The 21,651-nt window shown below is 47.0% G+C and overlaps 3 protein-coding genes across 3 annotated transcripts; 2 read left to right on the top strand and 1 right to left on the bottom strand.

The window, feature by feature from the left end:
* The first annotated feature begins 257 nt into the window (after window positions 1-257).
* On the top strand, window positions 258-9,933 carry PTPMT1 (protein tyrosine phosphatase mitochondrial 1). The gene is made up of 4 exons (XM_019412448.2): window positions 258-941; window positions 1,042-1,122; window positions 8,083-8,274; window positions 9,594-9,933. The coding sequence occupies exons 1-4, from the start codon at window positions 546-548 to the stop codon at window positions 9,750-9,752; spliced, it is 828 nt and encodes a 275-aa protein (XP_019267993.2). The 5' UTR covers window positions 258-545; the 3' UTR covers window positions 9,753-9,933.
* Window positions 9,934-10,282: 349 nt separating this feature from the next.
* On the bottom strand, window positions 10,283-15,775 carry KBTBD4 (kelch repeat and BTB domain containing 4). The gene is made up of 4 exons (XM_019412444.2): window positions 15,662-15,775; window positions 14,121-14,738; window positions 12,327-12,433; window positions 10,283-11,877 (listed from the first exon to the last, which is right to left on the bottom strand). Exons 1-4 carry the CDS (start codon window positions 15,678-15,680, stop codon window positions 11,017-11,019), a joined length of 1,605 nt encoding a protein of 534 aa, XP_019267989.1. The 5' UTR covers window positions 15,681-15,775; the 3' UTR covers window positions 10,283-11,016.
* A 6-nt stretch (window positions 15,776-15,781) lies between these two features.
* Window positions 15,782-20,863, top strand: NDUFS3 (NADH:ubiquinone oxidoreductase core subunit S3). The gene is made up of 7 exons (XM_019412478.2): window positions 15,782-15,891; window positions 15,992-16,057; window positions 17,168-17,265; window positions 17,477-17,626; window positions 18,465-18,590; window positions 18,723-18,842; window positions 20,618-20,863. Exons 1-7 carry the CDS (start codon window positions 15,822-15,824, stop codon window positions 20,783-20,785), a joined length of 798 nt encoding a protein of 265 aa, XP_019268023.1. The 5' UTR covers window positions 15,782-15,821; the 3' UTR covers window positions 20,786-20,863.
* Window positions 20,864-21,651: the final 788 nt, after the last annotated feature.

The raw sequence follows: 21,651 nt of genomic DNA, 5'->3' as shown, positions 1-21,651 counted from the left end.
TTTCTTTATATACATACACGCATACACACTGCGGTTTGGGCAGGAGGGAGCAACGAGTTGTGGCCGATCGGGAGGGTGGGGAATGCGGGGAGGGCCATATCAACCCAGGTGCCCTGCCAGCCCTCTCCTCCAAAGTAGCTCCCCTGCCTAACAGCCCAAAGCCCCCTTTTCCACTCTCCCCTTCCACCATACCCACAGGCCCCCACCACAGGGTCTCTTCCGGGTCTGGTCTCACCCTTACCTGGGGTCGCAGCCCCTTCCCTCTGGCCCGGGATTCGGAAAAGTGGCCAGGACCCGCCCTTCCTCCTCCCGGGGCGGTCGCACACGCAGGGGGGCAGAGCTCCCCTCGCCTAGGGTCGCAACTCCCTCCCTCGCGAAGGCGGCGGGGGGCGGGCGGGCACCGGCTACGGGCATGGGTCCCTGCTTCACCAGCGGTAGAGTCGCAGGCCGCGGGTCCAGGACGCGCCCTCCCACGGCCGGGGTCCCACTAGCCCGCCAGGAAATCCTGGTCCCTCCCCCAGGCCGGCGGCCCCTCCTCCGGAGCCATGGAGCCGGGCCCGGGGGCCCCGGGCTCTCCCGCGGAGCATCCGGAGGCCAGGCCCGAAGTCTCCGAGTCCGAGGCGGCCGCGCAGACCGCGTCGCCTTCGCGGGAGGCGGCGGACGACCTTCCGCCCTCGTCCTCGTCGCCCTCGGGGCTCTCCTCGCGGCCGCCGACCGCGAGCCTGGGCGCGAGCAGGCCGCCGCTTTGCCAGGCCGGGTGGGGCGGGATGGCGGCCGGCACATTTCTGGAGGCCGGCCTGGCCCGGGTGCTCTTCTACCCGACGCTGCTGTACACCCTGTTCCGCGGTAAGGTGCCTGGCCGAGCGCGCCGCGACTGGTACCACCGCATCGACCCCACGGTGCTGCTGGGCGCGCTGCCGCTGCGGAGCATGACGCGCCGGGTGAGCCGGGAAGGGAGGCCCGGCCGAGCCGGGCCTGGGAGCCGGCGAGCGCCGCCCGCGCCTCGGCGGCCCTCTCTGAGCCCTGTCTTTGCCTCGGCAGCTGGTACAGGACGAGAACGTGCGCGGGGTGATCACCATGAACGAGGAGTACGAGACGCGGTTCCTGTGTAACTCCTCAAAGGTGAGGGGCCAGGAGCGGGGGCTCGGGCAGCGGCGTCCGCCAGCCTACACCGCCACCCTGGGTCTAGGAGAGCCGGAGGAGGTTGGGGGAGAGGGAGCTGCGGGTGCTCGTACCCGTGAGACACGTGCCCCAGGCTTTTTCGCCGCTTCAGGAGGGGGGTCTGGTCCTCTAAGCTTTAATGACTGCGGCTGGAGGTAGAAACTAATTATGAAAAAGAAACTGATATGAAAGGCATTTAAAAGTGGAATTGAGGGGCGCCTGGGTGTTCAGTCGGGTAAGGGCCAACCCCCCCCCCCCCTCCCCGCTTTGGGCTCAGGTCTTGATCCCCTGTGAGTTGGAGCATTGAGAAGTGAGATGATTTATTTTCAGAAATAATCAAATAAAATCTGTGCCGTCTAGTTAACAATAGGCTTACAACCTATTGGAAATACCCCCGCCCTCTTAAATAAATCTCCTTACAGCTTGCTGCCCACTGATAGACCCCTGAAACATGCGGAACATGACCTTCCTCGAACTCATGGCTGCCTTAATGTTTTTATTACCTAGGTTTACTAAAAGTCAAGTAAGCTTATGTTATCTCAGCTGCAATTTGTTGGCAAAAAGACACTTAAAATGGTTAATTTTCACTGGAGACTAAAGTTTCTAAAAGTTAAAATTCTGCTAAATGCAGTTAATGCTGATGGAAATAAGGAAAGCAACTTTGTATGTAAAAGTAGATATGTTAAAAAAAAAAAAAAAAAAAAAAAGGAGTGGCGCCTGGGTGGCTCAGTCTGTTAAGCGTCCGGCTTTGGCTCAGGGCATGGTCTCCTGGTTTGTGAGTTCGAGCCCCGGGGCGGGCTCTGTGCTGATAGCCCAGAGCGTGGAGCCTGCTTCGGATTCTGTATCTCCCCCTCTCTCTGCCCCTCCCCTTCTCGCGATTTGTGTCTGTCTCTCAATAATAAATAAATGTTAAAAAAAAAAAAAAAAGGAAATCCATTTTTATTGGAGGTAAAAAGAAAAAAAAAATAATTTTGTCCTGAATCAGATTAGTAGTTTGGAGAGGAATGGCTTCGGACAAAATCTAAATGCAAAGGAAAGTTGTAGAAGGTTTGTGAAGGGAAATCTTTGGAAAGGAATATTATGTGGTCAGGACAGACTAAAGTTAAAATGAATGGATTTTAAAAGTACACTGGTAGAAAATTTAAATTGCCTCTCCTCTGATCTAAAAGTTGGGGAGGGGCACCTGGGTGGCTCAGTCATTTAAGCATCCGACTTCAAATTGGGCTCAGGTCATGATCTCACAGCTAGTGAGTGTGAGCCCTAAATCCGGCTCTGTGCTGACAGCCTGAAGCCTGCTTCAGATTTTGTGTCTCCCTTTCTCTCTCTGCCTCTCCCCACTCATGCTCTGTCTCTCTCTCAAAAATAAAAATAAACATAATAAAAGCTGGGGAAATGGTGGCAATACCCTCGCTGCGGGCTTCCAAATGCTCCACATTTATGTTATTTCTGCAAGGCATATGAGGTATGGAGGATTATAACATACAAAGGGCTTTTACTGGGATACATGGGAGCCATTTTGCTACACTTAGCCCAGTGTGTGCTGACTTGTACTTAAAAACATGCACTTCTAAGGGCGCCTGGGTGGCTCAGTCGGTTAAGTGTCTGACTTCTGCTCAGGTCATGATCTCACCACCATTTGAGTTCGAGCCCTGGAGCCTGCTTTGGATTCTGTATCTCCCTCTCTCTCTGTCCCTCCCCCGCTCATGCTCTGTCTCTCTCTCAAAGACAAACATTAAAAACAACAACAACAAAAGAAAAACACATGCACTTCTGTTCCCTGCTGCCCACCTGATCCAGGCCCTCCCTGTAACAGGCGGGCCTCCCCTACGAGAAGCTAGAGTGCCAGAAGGAGAAACACAGGGAGACACCACCATGATAAGATCACAAGTACCTTTTTCATTGCAAGGTTTAACACAGGTAAAAGAATAGGTAAATTTTCTGATGATCTGGATAAAATATAGAGGCCTTTCAGAATATTAGGAATGTTTTTTTTGAGTTGGCCTGGAAAGAAATAATGCTTTTGTTGAATCAGACTCTTAATGAGATAGAGAAGCGTTCTGTTTTGGCAGCAGCTGAGAGATATGGGGATGATTGACTCCTTGATTATCATGGGACTGGAGGTCCTATAGGGAGCTCCCAGTTCCCTACTGGGGTTCAGGCAGTTCCTCCCCAAGATCTTAATTGGGACTATGATAATCCCATTGCAGAATGGTATCGTTGCCACTTCCAAGAAATCAAAGGAGGTCGAAGGTTAAAATCTTAAATCATGCTAAATTAGCCACTATTTTACAGACACAGGATGAAAGCCTGGTGACCTTCCTGAAAAGGTTAAAGTTAAATATACAGCTATCTCCCCTGTCCCCCCCCCCCCCCCCCCAAAGCTCAGATGATTCTAAAAGACAAATTTGTCACTCATTCGGCTTCCCAAGGTCCTGGCACCAGTGCCATTTATGTGGCTATTTAGGGCACTGGAAACAAGAATGTCCTCAGAGGGGCAATGGAAGTTGAAACCCCCATAAGCCCTGCCCCTGGTGTGGAGTCAGTCACTGGAAAATCTGAATGCCCTCGGGGACCTGAAAGGCTCAAATAACCAGTGCCCCTGAAAAGAACTGATCTCGCCCGAGGTTCTTCATGGTTGGCTCCCCTGAACCAACTTTATTGGAAACCCAGAGCCTCAAGTAACTCTGGAAATAGAAGGAAAGCCAGTTGATTTCCTTCTTGACACTGGAGCCACCTTTTCTGTCCTTTCCATTCCCGGCCAACCATCCAAATGCAGAGTAACGATTAGAGGTGTCTCCAGAAAACTTAAGACTAACTTTTTCTCTCAGCCTCTGGGGTGTATACAGGGAGACTTTTTTTTTTTTTTTTCACATTCTTTGTTTTTATAATGCCAAAGAGCCCCACTCCCTTGCTAGAAAAAGACATTATGACTGAATTAGGGACTATAGTGCTACTCCCTCCAGGACGGATAAACAGTTGCCTAAACTTATAGTAATCTGGATATCAAAGATCAGTCTTTCCTTGAGGTAAAATTAAATACGCCTTATGGAGTTGTTCCTATGGAAACTTGATGGGCAAAGGAAGATTTTGAGGACTGAGAACCAAAAGCCAGTTCAAAAGCTTAATTATTCTAAGCAACAATATCACAAGATCCAAATAAATATGGAAGAGGGCGGAAAAGCTATAGTTGGAAAAAAAAAAAAAAATTGACCAGACGGTTCAGGAACTTTTTGGATGGCTACAGTACATCTTTACATCCCATGGTGTGACCTCCTTCCTAGGAGGCATTGCGTTTGGAATATTAATGCTTGTTGATCTAATATTCTTTTTGTATGTCATTTGTAGAAGCCGTTGCACATATGCCAGAAAAATAAGAAAATTTTGCTAACCTAAGACGTTCCAAATACCCTCTCATTATTTTGGACCTCTGGATTGACCTCTGAACCTGCCCTGACTGCCATACCCTTTCAGCAGGAAGCAGTTAAGATCAGTCATCATCCCAATTCCTAATGGGAATTAGGAGTCACGTGTTCAAAGTGGGGAATATGATATGAAAAGATGGGATTCAGTAGGCAGAGAGGGAAAGGTTAGGACCTGAGGTCCCTGGGTGGAAACACACACACACACACACACACACACACACACACACACATTTTGGAACAATGCTGGGAGTGCAGCCGCAGCAAACCCTCTGGGGGCAGGGGAGGAAGATTACTCTTAAGAAACAAATGTCTGTGCCTTGCGCCCAAAATAACCTAAAAATGAAAACAGAATCTACTTAGAAAAGAAGAGGAGGGATTGTGAGAAATTAAGTGAGAGGATTTATTTTCAGAAATACCAAATATAAGCTGAGTTGTCTAGTTAACAATAGGTTTAGACCCTATCGGAAATATATACGAACCCCTCACCCCAGCACAATGGAGTCCCAAATCTCCTTTGGGAGACCTTTCACTTCCTGGTTCTTCTTCCCCTCTCCTTCTGCCGGCTTATTTTTCGCAGGCTTTGCAATGAGCACGTGCCAAAGAACTGAGGTCTCTGCATCACCTCAAGGAATGTACATTTGTTCCAATCAGATTACTTTTTGGCCTTACATGGGCATAGGCGACTTCCAGGTAAGGCTGTAATCTCTGTAGTACTTAGCCAATGAGGAATCAGGGGAACGACTTCATGCTAGGAGATAAATTGCCTGCTGCAACTGCCCCGAGTGTGCCTGTCCATCAGGCACCTGCTCTCGTAAGAATGTTGATTAAACCCTGGCCTCACTGTGCTCTGAGTCTCCGCGTCCCTTCTTTAAATGGGCCAGTAGGCTTATTTCTCACAAGGCCTGCATAGGGCTCTGCACTGATGGTGAGAGTTGGTTTGGGATTCTCTCACTCTTGAAATAAATAAGTGTGTATATATATAAAGTAGAATTGACAAAGTCTGACTACTCCTTTGTACACAAAGGTATTTTTAATTTCAGTAACTCAAGTCAGTAACCAAACCGAAAGGCAACTTCTCTATGGCTTGCTGATTTCATTCATTCAACACTCACTCAGCACTAAGGTCAGGCATTGTCTTAGGCATTTAAGATGAAGGCCCTATAAACTCTAAGAAGAAAAGCCACCTCCAGCCCCCAAGAGAAATTTATAAAACAACCCATTGAAAAAGTGTATGATTCATTTGGCATTGATGGAATTTTTACTCATATGTTAACGATGTATGGAACTCCAGAGAATTGTCGTAAAAGAGTGCAGACCTAAAACATAATTTTCATTGAGTTTGAAAGCTTGTTTGTGGAACTAAGGTTATTAGACATTGTGCTGTCTTTATGTAAAGATGTTGCCCTGTCTTTATAGTGTTTGCCATCTATTAGCACTTTTTTTGTCCTTCTTGTTTATTGTACTGATACAGCCTAATGAAGATGCTGTTATTTCAACTGGTAGGTTTTTTTTGTAACCTTAAAAATGGACTCACATTTAAGATACATTGATTAGTGATGGCATACTTTTTTAAAAAGTTTATTGAGAGAGCGCGGGAGGGGCAGAGAGAGAGGGAAAGAGAGAATCCCAAGCGGGATCCACACTGTGAGTGCAGAGCCCATCACAGGGCTCAACTCACAAACTGTGAGATCATGACCTGAGCAGAAATCAAGAGCCCCTGACACTTAACTGACTGAGCTACCTAAGCACCCTGATGACATACATTTTTAAGAAATGGACAACAGTTCCTTGGATTTCCTAAAGTACTTTGCTACAAGGCCTCAGGAATTATTAGCCAAAATGGTAAATGTTCCTTAGTGTGATCATTCCTGTGGAACAAGAGTCACAAAAAGTACTTGGTCTCTGGCTGTGAGGCATTGACACTTGTATGATGCAGCTATATTATCCAACTAGCCTAGAGAAAAAAAATCTCCAAGGCAGTGGTTCTCACATTTTAATAAGCCTAAATATTATCTGGAAGTCTTGTTAAAATAGCAGATTCCTATGTACAACCCCTGAGAAATTATGACTTGGGAACTTTAGGGTGGGGTCCAGGAATGTGAATATTTAGCAAGCTCCCTAGGTATATCTGGTATAATTGATACAAAGTCACATGCTGCAAAATTGCTGTTTTGTGTTAATTTCATACGCAGTATAAAATATTGACCTTCACTCAGTGATAAAGTCTTTGGTTCCAGCTAGACAGATTAATAACCATTAGCTGGAGCCTATCAGGACTCTCTTTTTTTTTTTAAAGATTTTATTTTTAAGTAATCTCTATGCCCAAGATGGGGCTAGAGATCAAGAGTCATATGCTCTACTGAGTCACATGCTTAACCTAGAGATCAAGAGTCACATGCTGTACTGAGCCAGCCAGATGCCCCCCTATCTGGAGTCTCAAGGTAAAAATTCAAATAAATAAATAGTCTGATAATGCCAGAGGGCTTATTTCCCCTATTGCTTATTCTTTTCTTCTTCTGAAGTGATAATACTGCACTAATAAAGGTAGGTGCATTGTTTTAATTTTAAAATGGTAACTCTATTTTCTACCATGCAATCTCAAAAAAAAAAAAAAAAAGGTAAAGTAAAAAGGACACTTATAGATAAAGAAATAGAAAGCTCTTGCAAAATATAGTACCCCAATCCTGCAGCTGCGTCACTACACGGGTGCCAAGATTATCCATAAAGTTACACAACTTTTGTAGATGAATTTTAATACAGCTAATATTTTGCAGCTGAAGATAAAATACCCAACGTGTACTTTAAGAACATTTTAGGGGTCTGGGTGGCTTACTCGGTTAAGCATCCAACTCTTTTTTTTTTTTTTTCTTTAATGTTTATTTTTGAGAGAGAGTGTGTGTGTGAGCACGGAAGGGGCAGAGAGAGGGAGACACAGAATCCGAAGCAGGCTCCAGGCTCCGAGCTGTCAGCACAGGGCCCAATATGGGGCTCGAACCCACAAACTGTGAGGTCGTGACCTGAGCCGAAGTTGGACACTTAACCAACTGAGCCACCCAGGCGCCCCAGCATCCGACTCTTGATTTCGGCTCAGGTCATGATCTCATGGTTTTGTGAGTTCCAGCCCTGTGTTGGGCTCTGTTCACTGACCACTGACTGAATGGAGCCTGCTTGGGATTCTCCCTCTCTCCCTTTCTCTCTGCCCCTCCCCTGCTCACGCTCTGTCTCAAATAAACTTAAAAAAATTTTTTTTTAAATATTAGACATAATTCTAAATCAGTAGCACAGCTGTTGTTTGATCAAAGACCAACCATGCAGGTCAGCCATTTTAAAGGCATTTCTGTAAGAAGTTTCTTGTTTAAAAAAAAGTGAACAGTGTATTCACACTGTAGTAAACTCTGAAGCTTCCTTGTTGTTTTGCTGCTTCTTAGGAGCCCATATTCACAGCACTCATGTCAGGTTTCTTTCATTCTCTTTTTTATGCTGGCGGACCTGGTTCCAGGAGTGGAAGAATGTAGGAGTTGAGCAGCTGCGACTCAGCACAGTAGACATGACTGGAGTCCCAACCTTGGCTGACCTCCAGAAAGGAGTCCGGTTTGCTCTCAAGTATCAGTCGCTGGGCCAGTGTGTCTACGTGCATTGTAAGGCTGGGCGTTCCAGAAGTGCTACTATGGTCGCAGCGTATCTGATTCAGGTAGGAAAGGTCTTTCTGGACTGGTCCATTTACAGCAGATTTCTAGAACTTCAGTAGCATGGTCTATTGGCAGGCCTTCCTAGAAGGAGCCATGTCCCCAGTTACAGGCTGTTGGGAGATGGAAAGCACCTGGATTTTGCGGATAGGCTGACCTCTGGCGTTGCTACCTACCAGATGTGTGACCTTAGGCAAAAGTGTCTTCCCCTCTCTGATGCTCAGTTTCCTCAAACTAAATTTGTTCTGAGGTTTGAACGAGAAAGTATGTCAAGCACTGACCTACAGCAGGCACTCAAAAAATGAAGCGCAAAGGATGTTAACACCAGTAAAAGGTTAAAGCACTTTTTATAAATAGCACTCAGGAAATCCAGTACTTTAGGTAGTAGTGCTGATCACTTATAGCCCTATAGTACTCAAGATTTCTTAAAGTATTTCAGAATAAAGTTCTAGACATTTGTGTCTAGAAACAGAGGCTCCAATGGAATTTTGCCTATCACCTTATGACTGGTAGGTGTGATACTTTCAAGAGTATTTACAAGCAAATACTCTTTAGTCCATTACTACCTGTTATACACTCCCCAACTTGACTCATTTTTGTTACCTATCTGGCCCCTGTAGAGCATTTATTAAGTTATGTGGATAGTTTAAGGAAAAAGGAAATGTACATGTAATAGGCATCGCTCTGAGTTACTGTGGACTGGTAAGTACATGATTTAACAGTATTAAAGCTTTGATCATTAGGACTCCATTTACTGGAAATGGGTTCTCAGGAGGATATTTTGGGCTGAGTGAGAATTGACTCAGAGGGCTTGAAATCTGTAGATTCTTTGTTCTTTTGAGTTCTAAACCAATATGTATCCTTAGAACACAAAGATAACCCTCCTGGTAAATCTAAAAAGTGCTGTTTTCCCAGCCACGGTGACAAGTTACATAAAAACATCTACCATGTACTCTCTCCAGGAAACTTCTAACCAACAGCCCAGCTCCCAGAGGACATCTGATAGGCCTATGCCGGCTTGAAATAGGATCTCAGCTTTGCATGTTCAACCTTCTTTTTTCAGGGTTTGGCAGAGCAAGAATTAGGTAGAAAGACTGACTTGACCTCCCAGCCCATTGCAAGTATTGTGGGACTAGTTGGCCGAGGGAATAAAAGTGCCCCCCACCCCCGCCATTTATAATATATGGGGCATGTTTTTTAACTCCCCTCAAAATGGAGTTTTTAAAATAATGAAATTCTAAGGGCCTTTAGCATCTGTTATTAGGTCAAGAACACCTTAACACCTCCTCCTTTCTTTCTCTGATTTCCCAATCCTGTACTTCAGGTGTACAACTGGAGTCCAGAGGAGGCCATAAGAGCCATCACCAAGATCCGGTCACACATCCACATCAGATCTGGCCAGTTGGAAGTTCTTAAAGAGTTCCACAAGGAGATTACTGCAGGGGCAGCAAAGAAGGAGACTTACCACACATCACAGACGTGAAATACACAGATTAGAAAGAACTCAAGACGACCCTGCTTGCTACAGAATCAAATAGTGTAACAGGACCAAGGGGGCTTAAGCCCAGACTTGACAAAGCAGGAATGTGCTAAGTAATGGATAATTTCACTCCCTTTGTCTTGTTTCACTTTCCTGAAGTAACACTGTTGTGTGCTAAGAGAGAGATTTAGTGTGGCTTCAATTCACTGGCTAAGGGGATATGGAATGAGGGTTTTTGTTTTCTTGAATAGGGTCAAAGAACTCGATTGTGTATCTAACACTGTGCCTAATGATACTTAGCCCAACTTAAAGACATTTAAACACTAGGAAGGAGAGGAGAAATACTCAGCTCAGGCTCTTTGCCGCTGTCAGACCCCAATTCACTGGCTCCCCAGGGCTCTGTTCCCTTTTGGAGCAGTGATTCTGGATGTAGAAAAGGAAGTATGGGATCCAAGCAGCTTAGAAATGTGTGGGTATGCAATCAATTTTCCCTAGGGAAGTCACTCCTTCAGAATTCAAAACAGACACACAGATCCCTTCAAAAACTTTTATTTGTACGAACAGTTCCTAGCTCTTAGTTTATCTTAGAGCTTTTAAAAGAGTAGAGACCTTATATATTTAAGTTTGAAAAAAGTTTCTGCTATTAATCAGAAATAATCCTTTCTACTTCTTTCTGGCTTACCCCTTGGAGTAAGCCAAAAATAAAACCATATTGTACGTTTCCTGACAGAGATGAGAAAACAACAGACACAAGTCCTGAATTCTAGAGTTGATGCTTGCTGGTGAAGGACACCTTCAGCTTAGAGCATTCTCCCAACCAAAGCCTGAAGGAAAACTCTAACACCTAATTCTTTGTGGAAAAATTACCAACTACCCACTTTGCAGGCTATAGAAAAAAGGAAGATGGGGCACATTTCCTTCTGTCCTGGATCAGAGGTGCTTAAGTTACTTAACACTGATCAGGTAAAGAGGGGAGGCTGTGCCTATGATCTGAGAAAAGGCTTGTTCTATGAGGCACAGGATTACCAGGGGACGGCAGAGGACAGGCTTGTCTACTCTCCGTTCAAGCAGCCAGCTCAACAGCAGCAGTCTAAAAGCCCCAAATGGAACACCCCTATGGGTTCAGGAGGGACTGAGGGGCTGCCCTTTCTAACATGTGCCAAAAAAATAACATAGTACTCTGATCGGGGCCGCAGAGACTTCGAGTTTGGATGGATAGGTGCTGGAAAAGGGGAGGGCAAAAGTCAGCTGCTTTTCCCCTATAGCCTTAGGCCAACACAAACTGCAAATTAGTAAGCAGCACCTTAATGCCTCTGGTGACAGTTATAGCTGAAGTGGCAGGGTCAAGCTTGTAGGTGTTGGCATCCCCCTTTTTATATCGGTCCCGGAAAACATAGATACTCCCATTACAGCTGGCGATCTTCCAGAGGGATGGGGCAGAGCTCCAGGCCTCAGGAAGGCAAAGCCGGGTAAAGCTGTCTAGGAGGGGATTGTAGCACACCAGGGAGTCCCCTTCAGCCACGATGAACACCAGATCCTTATGCACAGCTGCGTGCATGCGGCCCGCGAAGGGCAGAACATAGGGCTTCACGTGGCATTTGTCTGTCTCTGTGTCAAAGCACTGGATGAGTCGGGAAGGTTTGGTAAAGAAGTCCAGGTCATTCTCCTCCCCCCCTAGTAAGTAGATGATCCCGTTAAGGTTGGCACCAGCAGCCCCTGACACAGCCACCTCTAGCTGGGTTGTCTCTGTCCAGACGTTATCACCTACCCGATAATAGATAACTGCATTGGAGAGGGTATCCTGCAGTGTCTTGCCACCCAATGAATATATGGCATCTTTCCCAGGCACAGACACCAGGGTGTGCTGGAGCCGGTCCCGGGGCAAAGGTGCACACCATTCCCAGTCCACAGTGGCATTGTTGCACTTCCACATGCGCCGTGGGATGGACCCTCCCACCACGTATAAGTCTCCACCATGCTTGCAGGCTGCAGTGATCTGGTGGCACAAGCTGTTTTGGCCACTTACACTGATGGAGTCATCTTCCGCACAGTGTAAGGACACAGCCAACGAGTGGGTACGAGATGACTCTTTCCCGATCAGGTAAATGTGCACATTCTCCCCGATCTCCTATTGGCAAAATTAAAATTATAGATGACATCTATCAGTTCTAGGCTAAGACTCAGCTGAGACACAGCTCTAAAGGTTCTGGACCACACACTTGTATCTTGCTCTAACCCGCTACTTCCCTCTGGTTACTGTATGCCATCCTGACTCTCACCTTTCAGTCATTATATGCTGGGGCAGAGAATCTGTTGCTCTCATCCTGAGCTGGTGGTTTAGGAAAAAGGTGCTTAGGATTAATGCAATGGTGAAAGTAGTTCTCTCAAGGAACTTTATGGAGCTCAGAGGCTGAGCTATGGTTTCTAGGCTCATGCACACATCCTCCTCCCCAGTTCTTAACTTTGAGCCAGAGGTGACTTAATCACCATCACCAGGTATCAAAGAGGCCAGATCAGTAGATGGCTGGAATGTATAGATATTATGGTGTCCCAACCCTAAAGCGAAATCTGCCTTACCTTCAAGCTAGTCCTGAGTGACTCTGCAAAAGCCTCTCTTTCTTCTTTATTAAAATTGATCCAGGCTTCTATTGCCTCTGTTGGGTTCTGAGAACATGGAACTCCATCTGTGAGAGCCAGAGGAAAGGCATGGTCAATGGCAATCCAACAATCCAAAAGGGAAATTTAGAGCCAGTGGCTTTAAAGATACAAACCACTTTGTTATACTACCACCATGTATGTATGTGCGTGTGTATAAGAAGTTAACCTACATTGCATTATTTCTTTTAATCAGAATGGACGACTTGATATGCTCATATTTGCCATGGAAGCAGTCTACAGGCTGCAGAGCTCACACCTGCTAAAGTATAGCATACCTCACTAGCAGGGCCAGGATCGTTTACCTACAATTGCCGCATCACTTAAAAAGTTTCTTTTTTTTAATTTTATTTTTTAATGTTTATTTTTGAGAGGGAGAGAGACAGAGCACAAACGGGAGGTGCAGAGAGAGAGGGAGACACACAGCATCTGAAGCAGGCTCCAGGTTCTGAGCTGACAGCATAGAGCCTGATGCAGGGCTCGAACCCACAGACTGTGAGATCATGACCTGAGCTGAAGTCGGATCCTTAACTGGCTGAGCCACCCAGGTGCCCCTCACTTAAAAAGTTTCTTATGTAAGGGCACCTGGATGGCTCAGTCAGTTAAGCCTCCGACTCTTGGTTTTGGCTCAGGTCATGATCTCAGTTTCTGGGATCAAGCCCTGGGTTGGACTCTGTGCTGTTAATGTGGAGCCTGCTTGGGATTCTCTCTCTCTCTCATTCTCTCTCAATAAACTTTAAAAAAATAAGTTTTTTTAAAATAATTTTAAGTTTATTTATTTTATTTATTTATTTATTTATTTTGAGAGAGGGAGAGAAAATCCCAAGCAGGCTCCACGCCATACGTGCAGAGCCTGATACAGGGCCCGAACCCATGAACCTCCAGATCACAACCTAAGCCAAAACCAAGAGTCAGATTCTTAACCAACTGATCCATCCCCCCACCGCCAAAGTAAGCTTCGTTTTAAAAAAGTTCCTTATGTAAATACCTTGACCCATCAATTTACTTAGATAACTAGTCCCACAAGTACGTGCAAAGTACAGGATAGATGAGAACAATTATACACAAAAGATACCAGAGTATAAATACAAACAGCTCCTCACTACATTTTGGGGGTGAGCCCTGTTTTTTTTCTAATTCAACACTTGTATATAGACCCTTGAAAAACATGGGTTTGAACTATGTGGGTCCACTTATATGCGGGTTTTATTCAATAAATACAGTACAATATTGTAAATGCACTTTCCCTTCCTTATGATTTTCCCAATAACGTTTTCTTTTCTCTAGCCTTATTGTAAGAACACAATACATACAGTACATGACACGTACAACACACAAAATATGTATTAACGGTTTTTGTTATTGATAATGCTTCTGGTCGACAGAAGGCTATTTGTAAAGTTTTGGGGGAGTCAAAAGTTACACATGGAATTTTGACTGCGCAGAGGTTGGCAGTCCTAATCCCCACGTCGTTCAGGGGTTAACTGTGTATTGCACAGTACTATTATATTTTCCAGGTTTCCTCCCCTAAAAGGGATTGCCTGTGACAACAGCTAACTCGCAGCTGAATCTCTCAGAAGGCATCTAAATTCCTACCAGGAATAATAACGTAAATTAACACCAGAAAGCCTGAAGGCTCCTTTCTCCTGAACTAGAATGTCCACTAAACAGCATATGCAAGTAGCTGAGTATGACGGGCCCCATCCCTCAACTTACCCGAGATGATATCAGTGAGCAGATGGTGGGGCAGGTGGAGAAATTCCTCTGTGCTCTGCAGCTGGGCCAGGTGGGCCTTGGCACAGTGTTTGGCGGCAGTGTACAGCTCAGGATCGCTGTGCCTGTCTGCCAGCCACATCACCTGAAGGCAGTTCCCCACCTGCACGGTGCGGGCCAAGAACCGAGAACATTCCTCAAAGAGAGACGTCAGCTGATACATGTCTGACACCTCATAAATTTCCTGCAGCTCTTCAGCTCGAAGTTTCACAGTCCCGTGGTAGATATAATCAACCAGGAGCTGGAAGACAGACTCACTGACATCCTGCAGTACAATTACCCGGTTGTGAGCCTCCTTCAGGTTGGAAGTGAACATGGACCGGAAAAAGCAGCTCTGAGCTGAGAGGACCAGCCGGTGGAGCTGAAACTCCCGGCCTTCCACCGAAATGGTGACATCAGCAAAGAGCTCTTCCTCCAGACACAGTTTCATGATGCCCTGAGCCACACGGCCTGAGTGTGACCGATCTTTGAAAGTGTAGTTCACAAAGTAGTTTTCATCCATGGATGCTCCAGGCTCCTCTGGTGATTCCATGGCAGCCAACTTCTCTCTCTGCCAGCTGTCTGCAAAGCAATACCACCCTGAGTAATGGGGAATTCACAGTCTATGAATCCAACTGTTCAATTTATGGAGGGAGAAGGTAAAAGTGAGAGCAAAGTGGGCCAAGATTGGCCTTGGTCCTGGCCCTAATGACATCTCAGAAGCTCTCCTTCAACCGAAGCTGGGTTCATTTTCCTGCAGTGACACTCCGTTCCTAATGAAATCGATAAAACGTCCTACGCTGGGTGTTTCCGTATAAAAACAATATTCCTTTCCATGATGTAATAAAAACCTGGCTATTTAGGTCAACACATGAGAGCAAGCGACTGGAGGAAATCTATGATATTAAAAGCCGGGCAAAAAGCCTTACTAACCAAATGACTATTGGGCATAAAACTAGTGAGGCTCTGGGCAGGAGAACCCAATAGACCCCAGCGACCTTCTGGTCGAGGCCCCTCTTCCCCCACGTGCATAGAGTCCAGACCTTCCAATATGAGGCTTGGCCTAGGACATCTGTTAGCTCCACATTTTCTCTTTTCTGAGCTTCTCCCCCCTCACGCCCTGATGACTTCCCAAGACTCCGTTCCAGAACTAGAGACGAAGCCCCGCCGTCCCAGCAAGGGGCACTAGTAGGCCTAACGCCAAGTACTGTGTCCCCGCTTCACCTGGAGTCGCCTGGGAAACGGTCGCTAGGGAAACCACTCTTCTCTCCCCCTTCCCCTGTCCCCTCCACGCCCCCTCCCGGCCACGCCCGCCGGCCCTCGTCAAAAGCTTAGCTCAGGGAGCGGGGGAGGGGTGTGGAATGTGGAACCCAGACCCCTGCCCCTTCCCCTCCTCTCACCCCTCCGGTTCATTAGGGTCCTCGCCTTCTCTACAGTCTCTACCACACCAAACTCGGGCTACGTTCACCTCACGGCTTCCCCACCTGCCTGCCTCGGTTTCTCACCTGTTTTCCCTCCTTTCATTCCGAAGCCCGGAACCCGGAACCTCTGCTTCTAGCCCCGCGTCCGCCCGGAAGAAAATCAGATGCATGCTTCCGCTTCCGGTCCGTGCCCTTGGGGTTCCGTGTCCTGCGGGTCTTGGATGCCTGGTCTGTAACCTGGAACATGGCCGCGACGGCGGCTGCTGCGAGGGGCTGGTGGCGGGGTCTCGTAGGGTCCGTGGCGTTGGCCAGGGGTAAGCAGGGGGCAGCTGGCTGAGGCCCTGGGCGGGAGCGGAGGCGCGCCTGGCGCAGGGAGCCTATCAGGCCTCACTCTGCGCTTATTTTTCCGTACAGTGGCCGGGCGACCCTCGGTGCTGTTGCTGCCGGTGAGGAGGGAAAGCGTCGCGGCAGACACGCGCCGTATGTGTGGGCCGGGCCCTTCTCGGGACTACAGGCGGGGGACCCTTCATTCTTTTGGATATTTGCCCTTGTCCTGGGATTCCCTTCCCTGCGTCCTTTGGCAGATCTCTGTGGAGACCCGACTGCAGTGGTCCTCTTGCAAGCAGAATCGAACTCTTCGCTGTGCCCTTTTAGCTCCCTGTTACGGCCTTGATTGACCCTCGTCCATTTCCATGATTCCTTTTCTCTCCGATTAAAGTGTCAGCTCTTTGAGATCAGGAAACAACGTTTGGGTCTCAGAGCCATTATGATAGTAATTCACATTCATTGAGTGCTTCTTGTGTGCCAAGCACCTTGCTAAGCGATTTAGCGAGGGATCTTAGTCCTTAGGACAGTCTTAACGAGGTAGATAGCATTGTGCTCTTCTTACTATACATTAGGAAACAATGCAGAGAAGTAACTTACCCAGAGTCACAGCACTAGCGAGTGACAGAGCAGGCCTGTCTGCTGCCAGAGTCAGACAACACTTAACCATGATGTGTGCAGTCTATGATGTGTGGGTACTCATGGTTTAGGGTTGCATGCATGCGTGTATGGAGATATATTACAATCAACATAAGTAGACTGGGAGTCAAGAGACCTGGTATTTCCCCCTTTCTGGCCCTCAGTTACCTCAATGGTGGGGGGAAAGGGTTTTGACTAATCTGTGAGGGCTCTTCAGCCCTGCAGCTCTTAGCTTGAGAGCCTGCTGTGAGCCAGGTGATAAGGAGATACAGAAAAGCAGAAATTCTCGTTCCCACCCTTAAAGAGTTCCTGGTCTGGTAAAAGAATTGAGACACACTGCTTAACAAAAATGCAGGCATTGTGAAGGAAGAACTAGGGAGTAGCTTTGAGAAGAGGCAAACACCCCAAATGCAGTAGTAATAAGGAGAGTCTTTGTGAACTCTGTAGGTGACATTTTCCCTAAGTTTTCATCAATTCCTATTCCCTGGAACCCTCCACTCTCACCTTCCTCAGGATTCTGCAGGGAGCCCTGCTGGGAGACAATACCCCTTACAGACCCAGGAGACTGAATGTAGGCATGGCTGCTGCCTTCTCCATTCCTTTGTTAAATATGCCTTCTCCTTCCAGCCACTGTCCGACCACGGAATGATGTGGCCCACAAGCAGCTCTCAGCTTTTGGAGAGTATGTGGCTGAAATCCTGCCCAAATATGTCCAACAAGTTCAGGTAATATTCACTATTGTTGTTTGGTCATGGGTCAAGAAAGAACCATGTTCTCAGGGCATGTAGGAGTAGGCAGCCTGGTATCAAAGAAACCAAAGACTCTTCTACCCCACTTGGACTGCTTTCTCTGCCCTCAACCAGGAGACTCCTGCTAAAGTTAACTGCTCTCTCAATAGCTCTTTTTCCCCTCACCTTTCCCTTTCCACGTCTGCAGGTGTCTTGCTTCAATGAGTTAGAGATCTGTATCCATCCTGATGGAGTCATCCCAGTGCTGACTTTCCTCAGGGATCACACCAATGCACAGTTCAAATCCTTGGCTGACTTGACAGCAGTGGACATCCCCACCCGGCAAAACCGTTTTGAGGTCAGGAGATTTGAGAAGGTTTGGGGAGTAAAGGAAAGAAAAGGGACAGACAAGTTTTAGGATGACAGCTACCAACGGGAACCATAGTCCTCCTCAGTTTCGGTTTGGGTCAGACAATACAACACAGCAGTTAAACTGGGGCCTCGGATTAGGCAGACCTCAAGTTTGAATCCTAGCTCTGCCACTAACAGGCTATGTGACTTCAGGCATTTTGTTTAGTTTTTGTAAGCTTTAGATTTCTTATGTGCAAAATATATGTGAAACTGTCCCTACTTTATACAGAGTGGCTGTGAGGATGAAATGAGATCGTACAGGTAGATTGCCAGCATGGAGCAAGTTCTCCATATATTTAGCTGTTGATATTTACTGATCATCTACTGTTGGCCAGATCCTGGGATCAAGGGAGAAGTAGCACCCAACACCTGCCCTCAAGGAGTCCCCCACGCTCTAGTGAGGGTGAAGGACACATAAAGAGCTTACTGTAATAACATATAATGCATGGGATGTTAGATGTTATGAGACTGCAAGAGGGGCTCTCAGAGTCCTGTATGGGAGGCTTCTTTGAAGGGAGAGAGAATGTGCTGAATCTTAAAGGATGACCAAGAGATCAGGAATTAGCTTGCTAAGGATTGGGGCCAGGAGTAGCATGAGCAAAGACAGGCATGCTGACATCCTAAGGTATAGCATAGCTTAGGCCTTTGGAAGTAGTTGTAAATATAAGAATCTTGAGGATTTTGAGCTTCAGGATAGAAGGCAGGTTCACAGGTAGAACCCTTACCCACCTCGTGCCTCAGACCCTGTGGCCATCTTGGTCTTCCAGCTCCTCTGTTCTCTCTAGATTGTTTACAACCTGCTCTCTCTGCGCTTCAACTCCCGGATCCGTGTGAAGACCTATACAGATGAGCTGACACCCATTGAGTCCACTGTTCCTGTGTATAAGGCAGCTAACTGGTATGAGAGGGAGGTGAGTTTCTGGACATAGTGGATCCTGCCTCTGGGCCAGAGCTGCAGAATTAGTTGAAATAACTGCATGCAGTGCATCCTCACCCGTGTGTTGGCTGATGGACTGAGTTGCCTGAGGGCCTTTTTTTTCTAGATCTGGGACATGTTTGGAGTTTTTTTTGCTAACCATCCTGATCTAAGGAGGATCCTGACAGACTATGGCTTTGAGGGACATCCTTTCCGGAAAGACTTTCCCCTATCTGGCTACGTTGAGGTAGGAGGAACCTTGAACTAGGGCAAATGGCCTCAGGGAAAGACTGGCAGGGAACCTGGGGTGTGCTGAGCATGGCAGGAAATAATGGTCTGTGAATTGTGGTGATTTAAGAGCATAGGCTCTGTATCAAATCCTAGTCCCAGTTTTGTAATCTGGGGTCTGTTACTTAATTTATCTATGACAGTTTTCTCATCTACAAAACAGGAACAGTAGTACTTATAAAATTTACAGTGAGCTAGGGGTGCCTGGGTGGCTCAGCCGTGTGGCATCCAGCTTGGGCTCAGGTCATGATCTTGCAGTTTGTGAGCCTGAGCCCCTGCTTCAGGTGAGCTCAAGCCCTGCTTTGAGCTCCACTGTCTCTCTCTCTCTCTCTCTCTCTCTCTCTCTGCACCTCGTGGTATTCTCTCTCTCCCTGTTTCTGCCCCTCACTCAAGTGTGCTCTCTCTCTCTCTCAAAAATAAATGAATAAATTTAAAAAATAATAATAAATAAAAATCTACTTAAAAGATTTACATTGAGCTAAATGATGTTAAAGCCTAGTGTATTGTAATTACTCAGTTGACATTAGCCATTATCATAATGATCATTTTAATGACCAAGGCAACCTTGAGGACACACTTTGTCCACAGATCTGAAAGTGGAGGATCATTTTACCCTGCCCTGGATCTCTGAGAAGGCAGCTGACAGGGAAGACACTAAATGTTTAGCCCCTGAGGATGGTTAAAGGCAGGACTAGTAACATGTGACTACAAGGGCCTTACGAAGAATTTCAGTGCTTTGCTTTACCACCCTTGTGCTATAGGTTGTTTATGAGCAGGAAGATGGTCCATTGCATACAAACATATGTGTCATTTTGTAGAAAAGTAACTTTTTAGAAATGCTGAGATAGTGGCAATCCCCCCTTCTGTACCGACATATGCCTGCTTTCTTCATGTTTTGCATGGTCCCATTTCCTTCTCAAGCTACTTCTGGTCAGGACTCCTTCCCTCTCCTCATTTTCACTGTCTGGCCTCCCTTACCTGGTTTGCCTCTTCACCTGTTTGTCTTTACTTTATCCAGCTGATCCTCCAGACAAGAAAAGCCATGCCAGCAATGCCTGGGTCGCTCAGTCGGTTGAGTGTCCAACTTCAGTTCAGGTCACAATCTCACGGTTCATGGCTGCATCAGGCTCTGTGCTGACAGCTCAGAGCCTGGATCCTGCTTCAGATTCTGTTTCTCCTTCCTCTCTGCCCCTCCCCCACTCATTCTCTCTCTCTCTCACTCTCTCTCTCTCTCGAAAATGAATAAACAACAACAACAACAAAAAAAAAAACCAGAAAAGAAAAGCTATGCCAGATTTATTGCCTTGCATCTTTATAGTGATAGTGCCAAAGCCACATGGTCTGAACTTGAGTGCTTCCCAATTTAGGTTTACTCTTTTCAGCCACAGACTTGCTCCCTAATCACCAACAAATGCTTACAAGCATTTCCTTATAAGAGTGGATGGGTGAGCAAAGTCAGTTGTGCTGCAAAAGCAGCTCAGAGCTTATGATGTGGGGATGGTGAGGAGGGGAGCCTGACTGGGTGATTGCAGGCCATTTTGGATTGTGGTTGGGATGGGACTTGATTGGTAATACAGACATGCCTGGAGACTTGTTGACAGAGGCTGGGATAGCAGTCAAGGACAGGGAAGTAAAGAGACTGGTGAAGTCCCCCATAGCCTTGGGAAAGTAGGCTCCTTAGCAGCTCTGAACAAGGTCTTCCTCAGTGCTTAAGCCTGCTTTTCTCTTCTGCAGTTACGCTATGACGATGAGGTGAAGCGGGTGGTGGCTGAGCCAGTGGAGTTGGCCCAGGAGTTCCGCAAGTTTGACCTGAACAGCCCTTGGGAGGCTTTCCCTGCCTATCGGCAGCCCCCTGAAAGTCTCAAGCTCGAAGCTGGGGACAAGAAACCTGAAACCAAGTAGCTCCAGGGAAGGCATGTGGATACTGCAAAACGCCTTAATCTATACTAAGCGTCCCTGTAAATAAAATCCTTAGACTAACCACTTCTTGTGTGCTTTTGGGTAGACGTGAAGCTTGACTCGGGAAAGGGAAGATTCAGCAGGGGTTTTTCCCTCTCCCTTAAAGAGACTCTGCCAAACCAAGAATCTCTTTTAATGGGACTGAATAGTGCAGTTGCAGTCATGGTGACCTGCAAGCCTTAGGGTGGGTGTGGCATGGCATTTCCTAAAAACTGGAGGGCCCTTAACAACTAGAGGAGAAAACTCCTTGTTACAGCCGACCGTCTGGTGGCAGCTGATGGATGGAGGGGCCTGGGTGGAACCAGGGAACCCCCCCCCCCCCCATCTCATCTAAGCATCCACATAAGCCATGACTCATTTTTGAGTCTTGAGCCATGAAACCTCCTTGCAATCTAACGGCCCATCATGTTTGGGCTAAGGTAATCTTCCTAGACTCTAGCCAGAACTGAGAATGTTGTAAGCAAGCAAAAGAGGTCCCAGGACTGGTGCAGAACGTACTCGGAAGCTGCAGCTCTATCTTCCAGGGGACAGGACTCCCTACCCCAGCCAGCCTGGGGCCTGTTTGGCTGGTGGCTGAGCACCTAAGTTGGAAGTGCTCGACTCTGCCTGTCCATGAGACCACCCAAACAGCTCACCATGCCATTGGAGGACCAATGCAGTTGCAGGACCAAGCTTTGCAGCTGATGCTTTTGGCTGCTGAGGGGCTCCCTGGAGGCTGGGCTGGGCCTGACTGGGTGTTGAAGCCTGAGTTCAGCTGCAGGATGTTTTGGGGGTGAGGACAGATAGTAAGGTAGGGTTACTGCTGGGCT

The sequence above is a fragment of the Panthera pardus genome, unplaced genomic scaffold (genome assembly GCF_024362965.1).
Source record: "Panthera pardus isolate Hobbes unplaced genomic scaffold, ASM2436296v1 HiC_scaffold_12, whole genome shotgun sequence".
In the NCBI taxonomy this organism is placed as follows: Eukaryota; Metazoa; Chordata; class Mammalia; order Carnivora; family Felidae; genus Panthera; species Panthera pardus.
The sequence above is the reverse complement of the archived record's forward strand: the minus strand, read 5'-3'. Positions and strand labels throughout refer to the sequence as shown.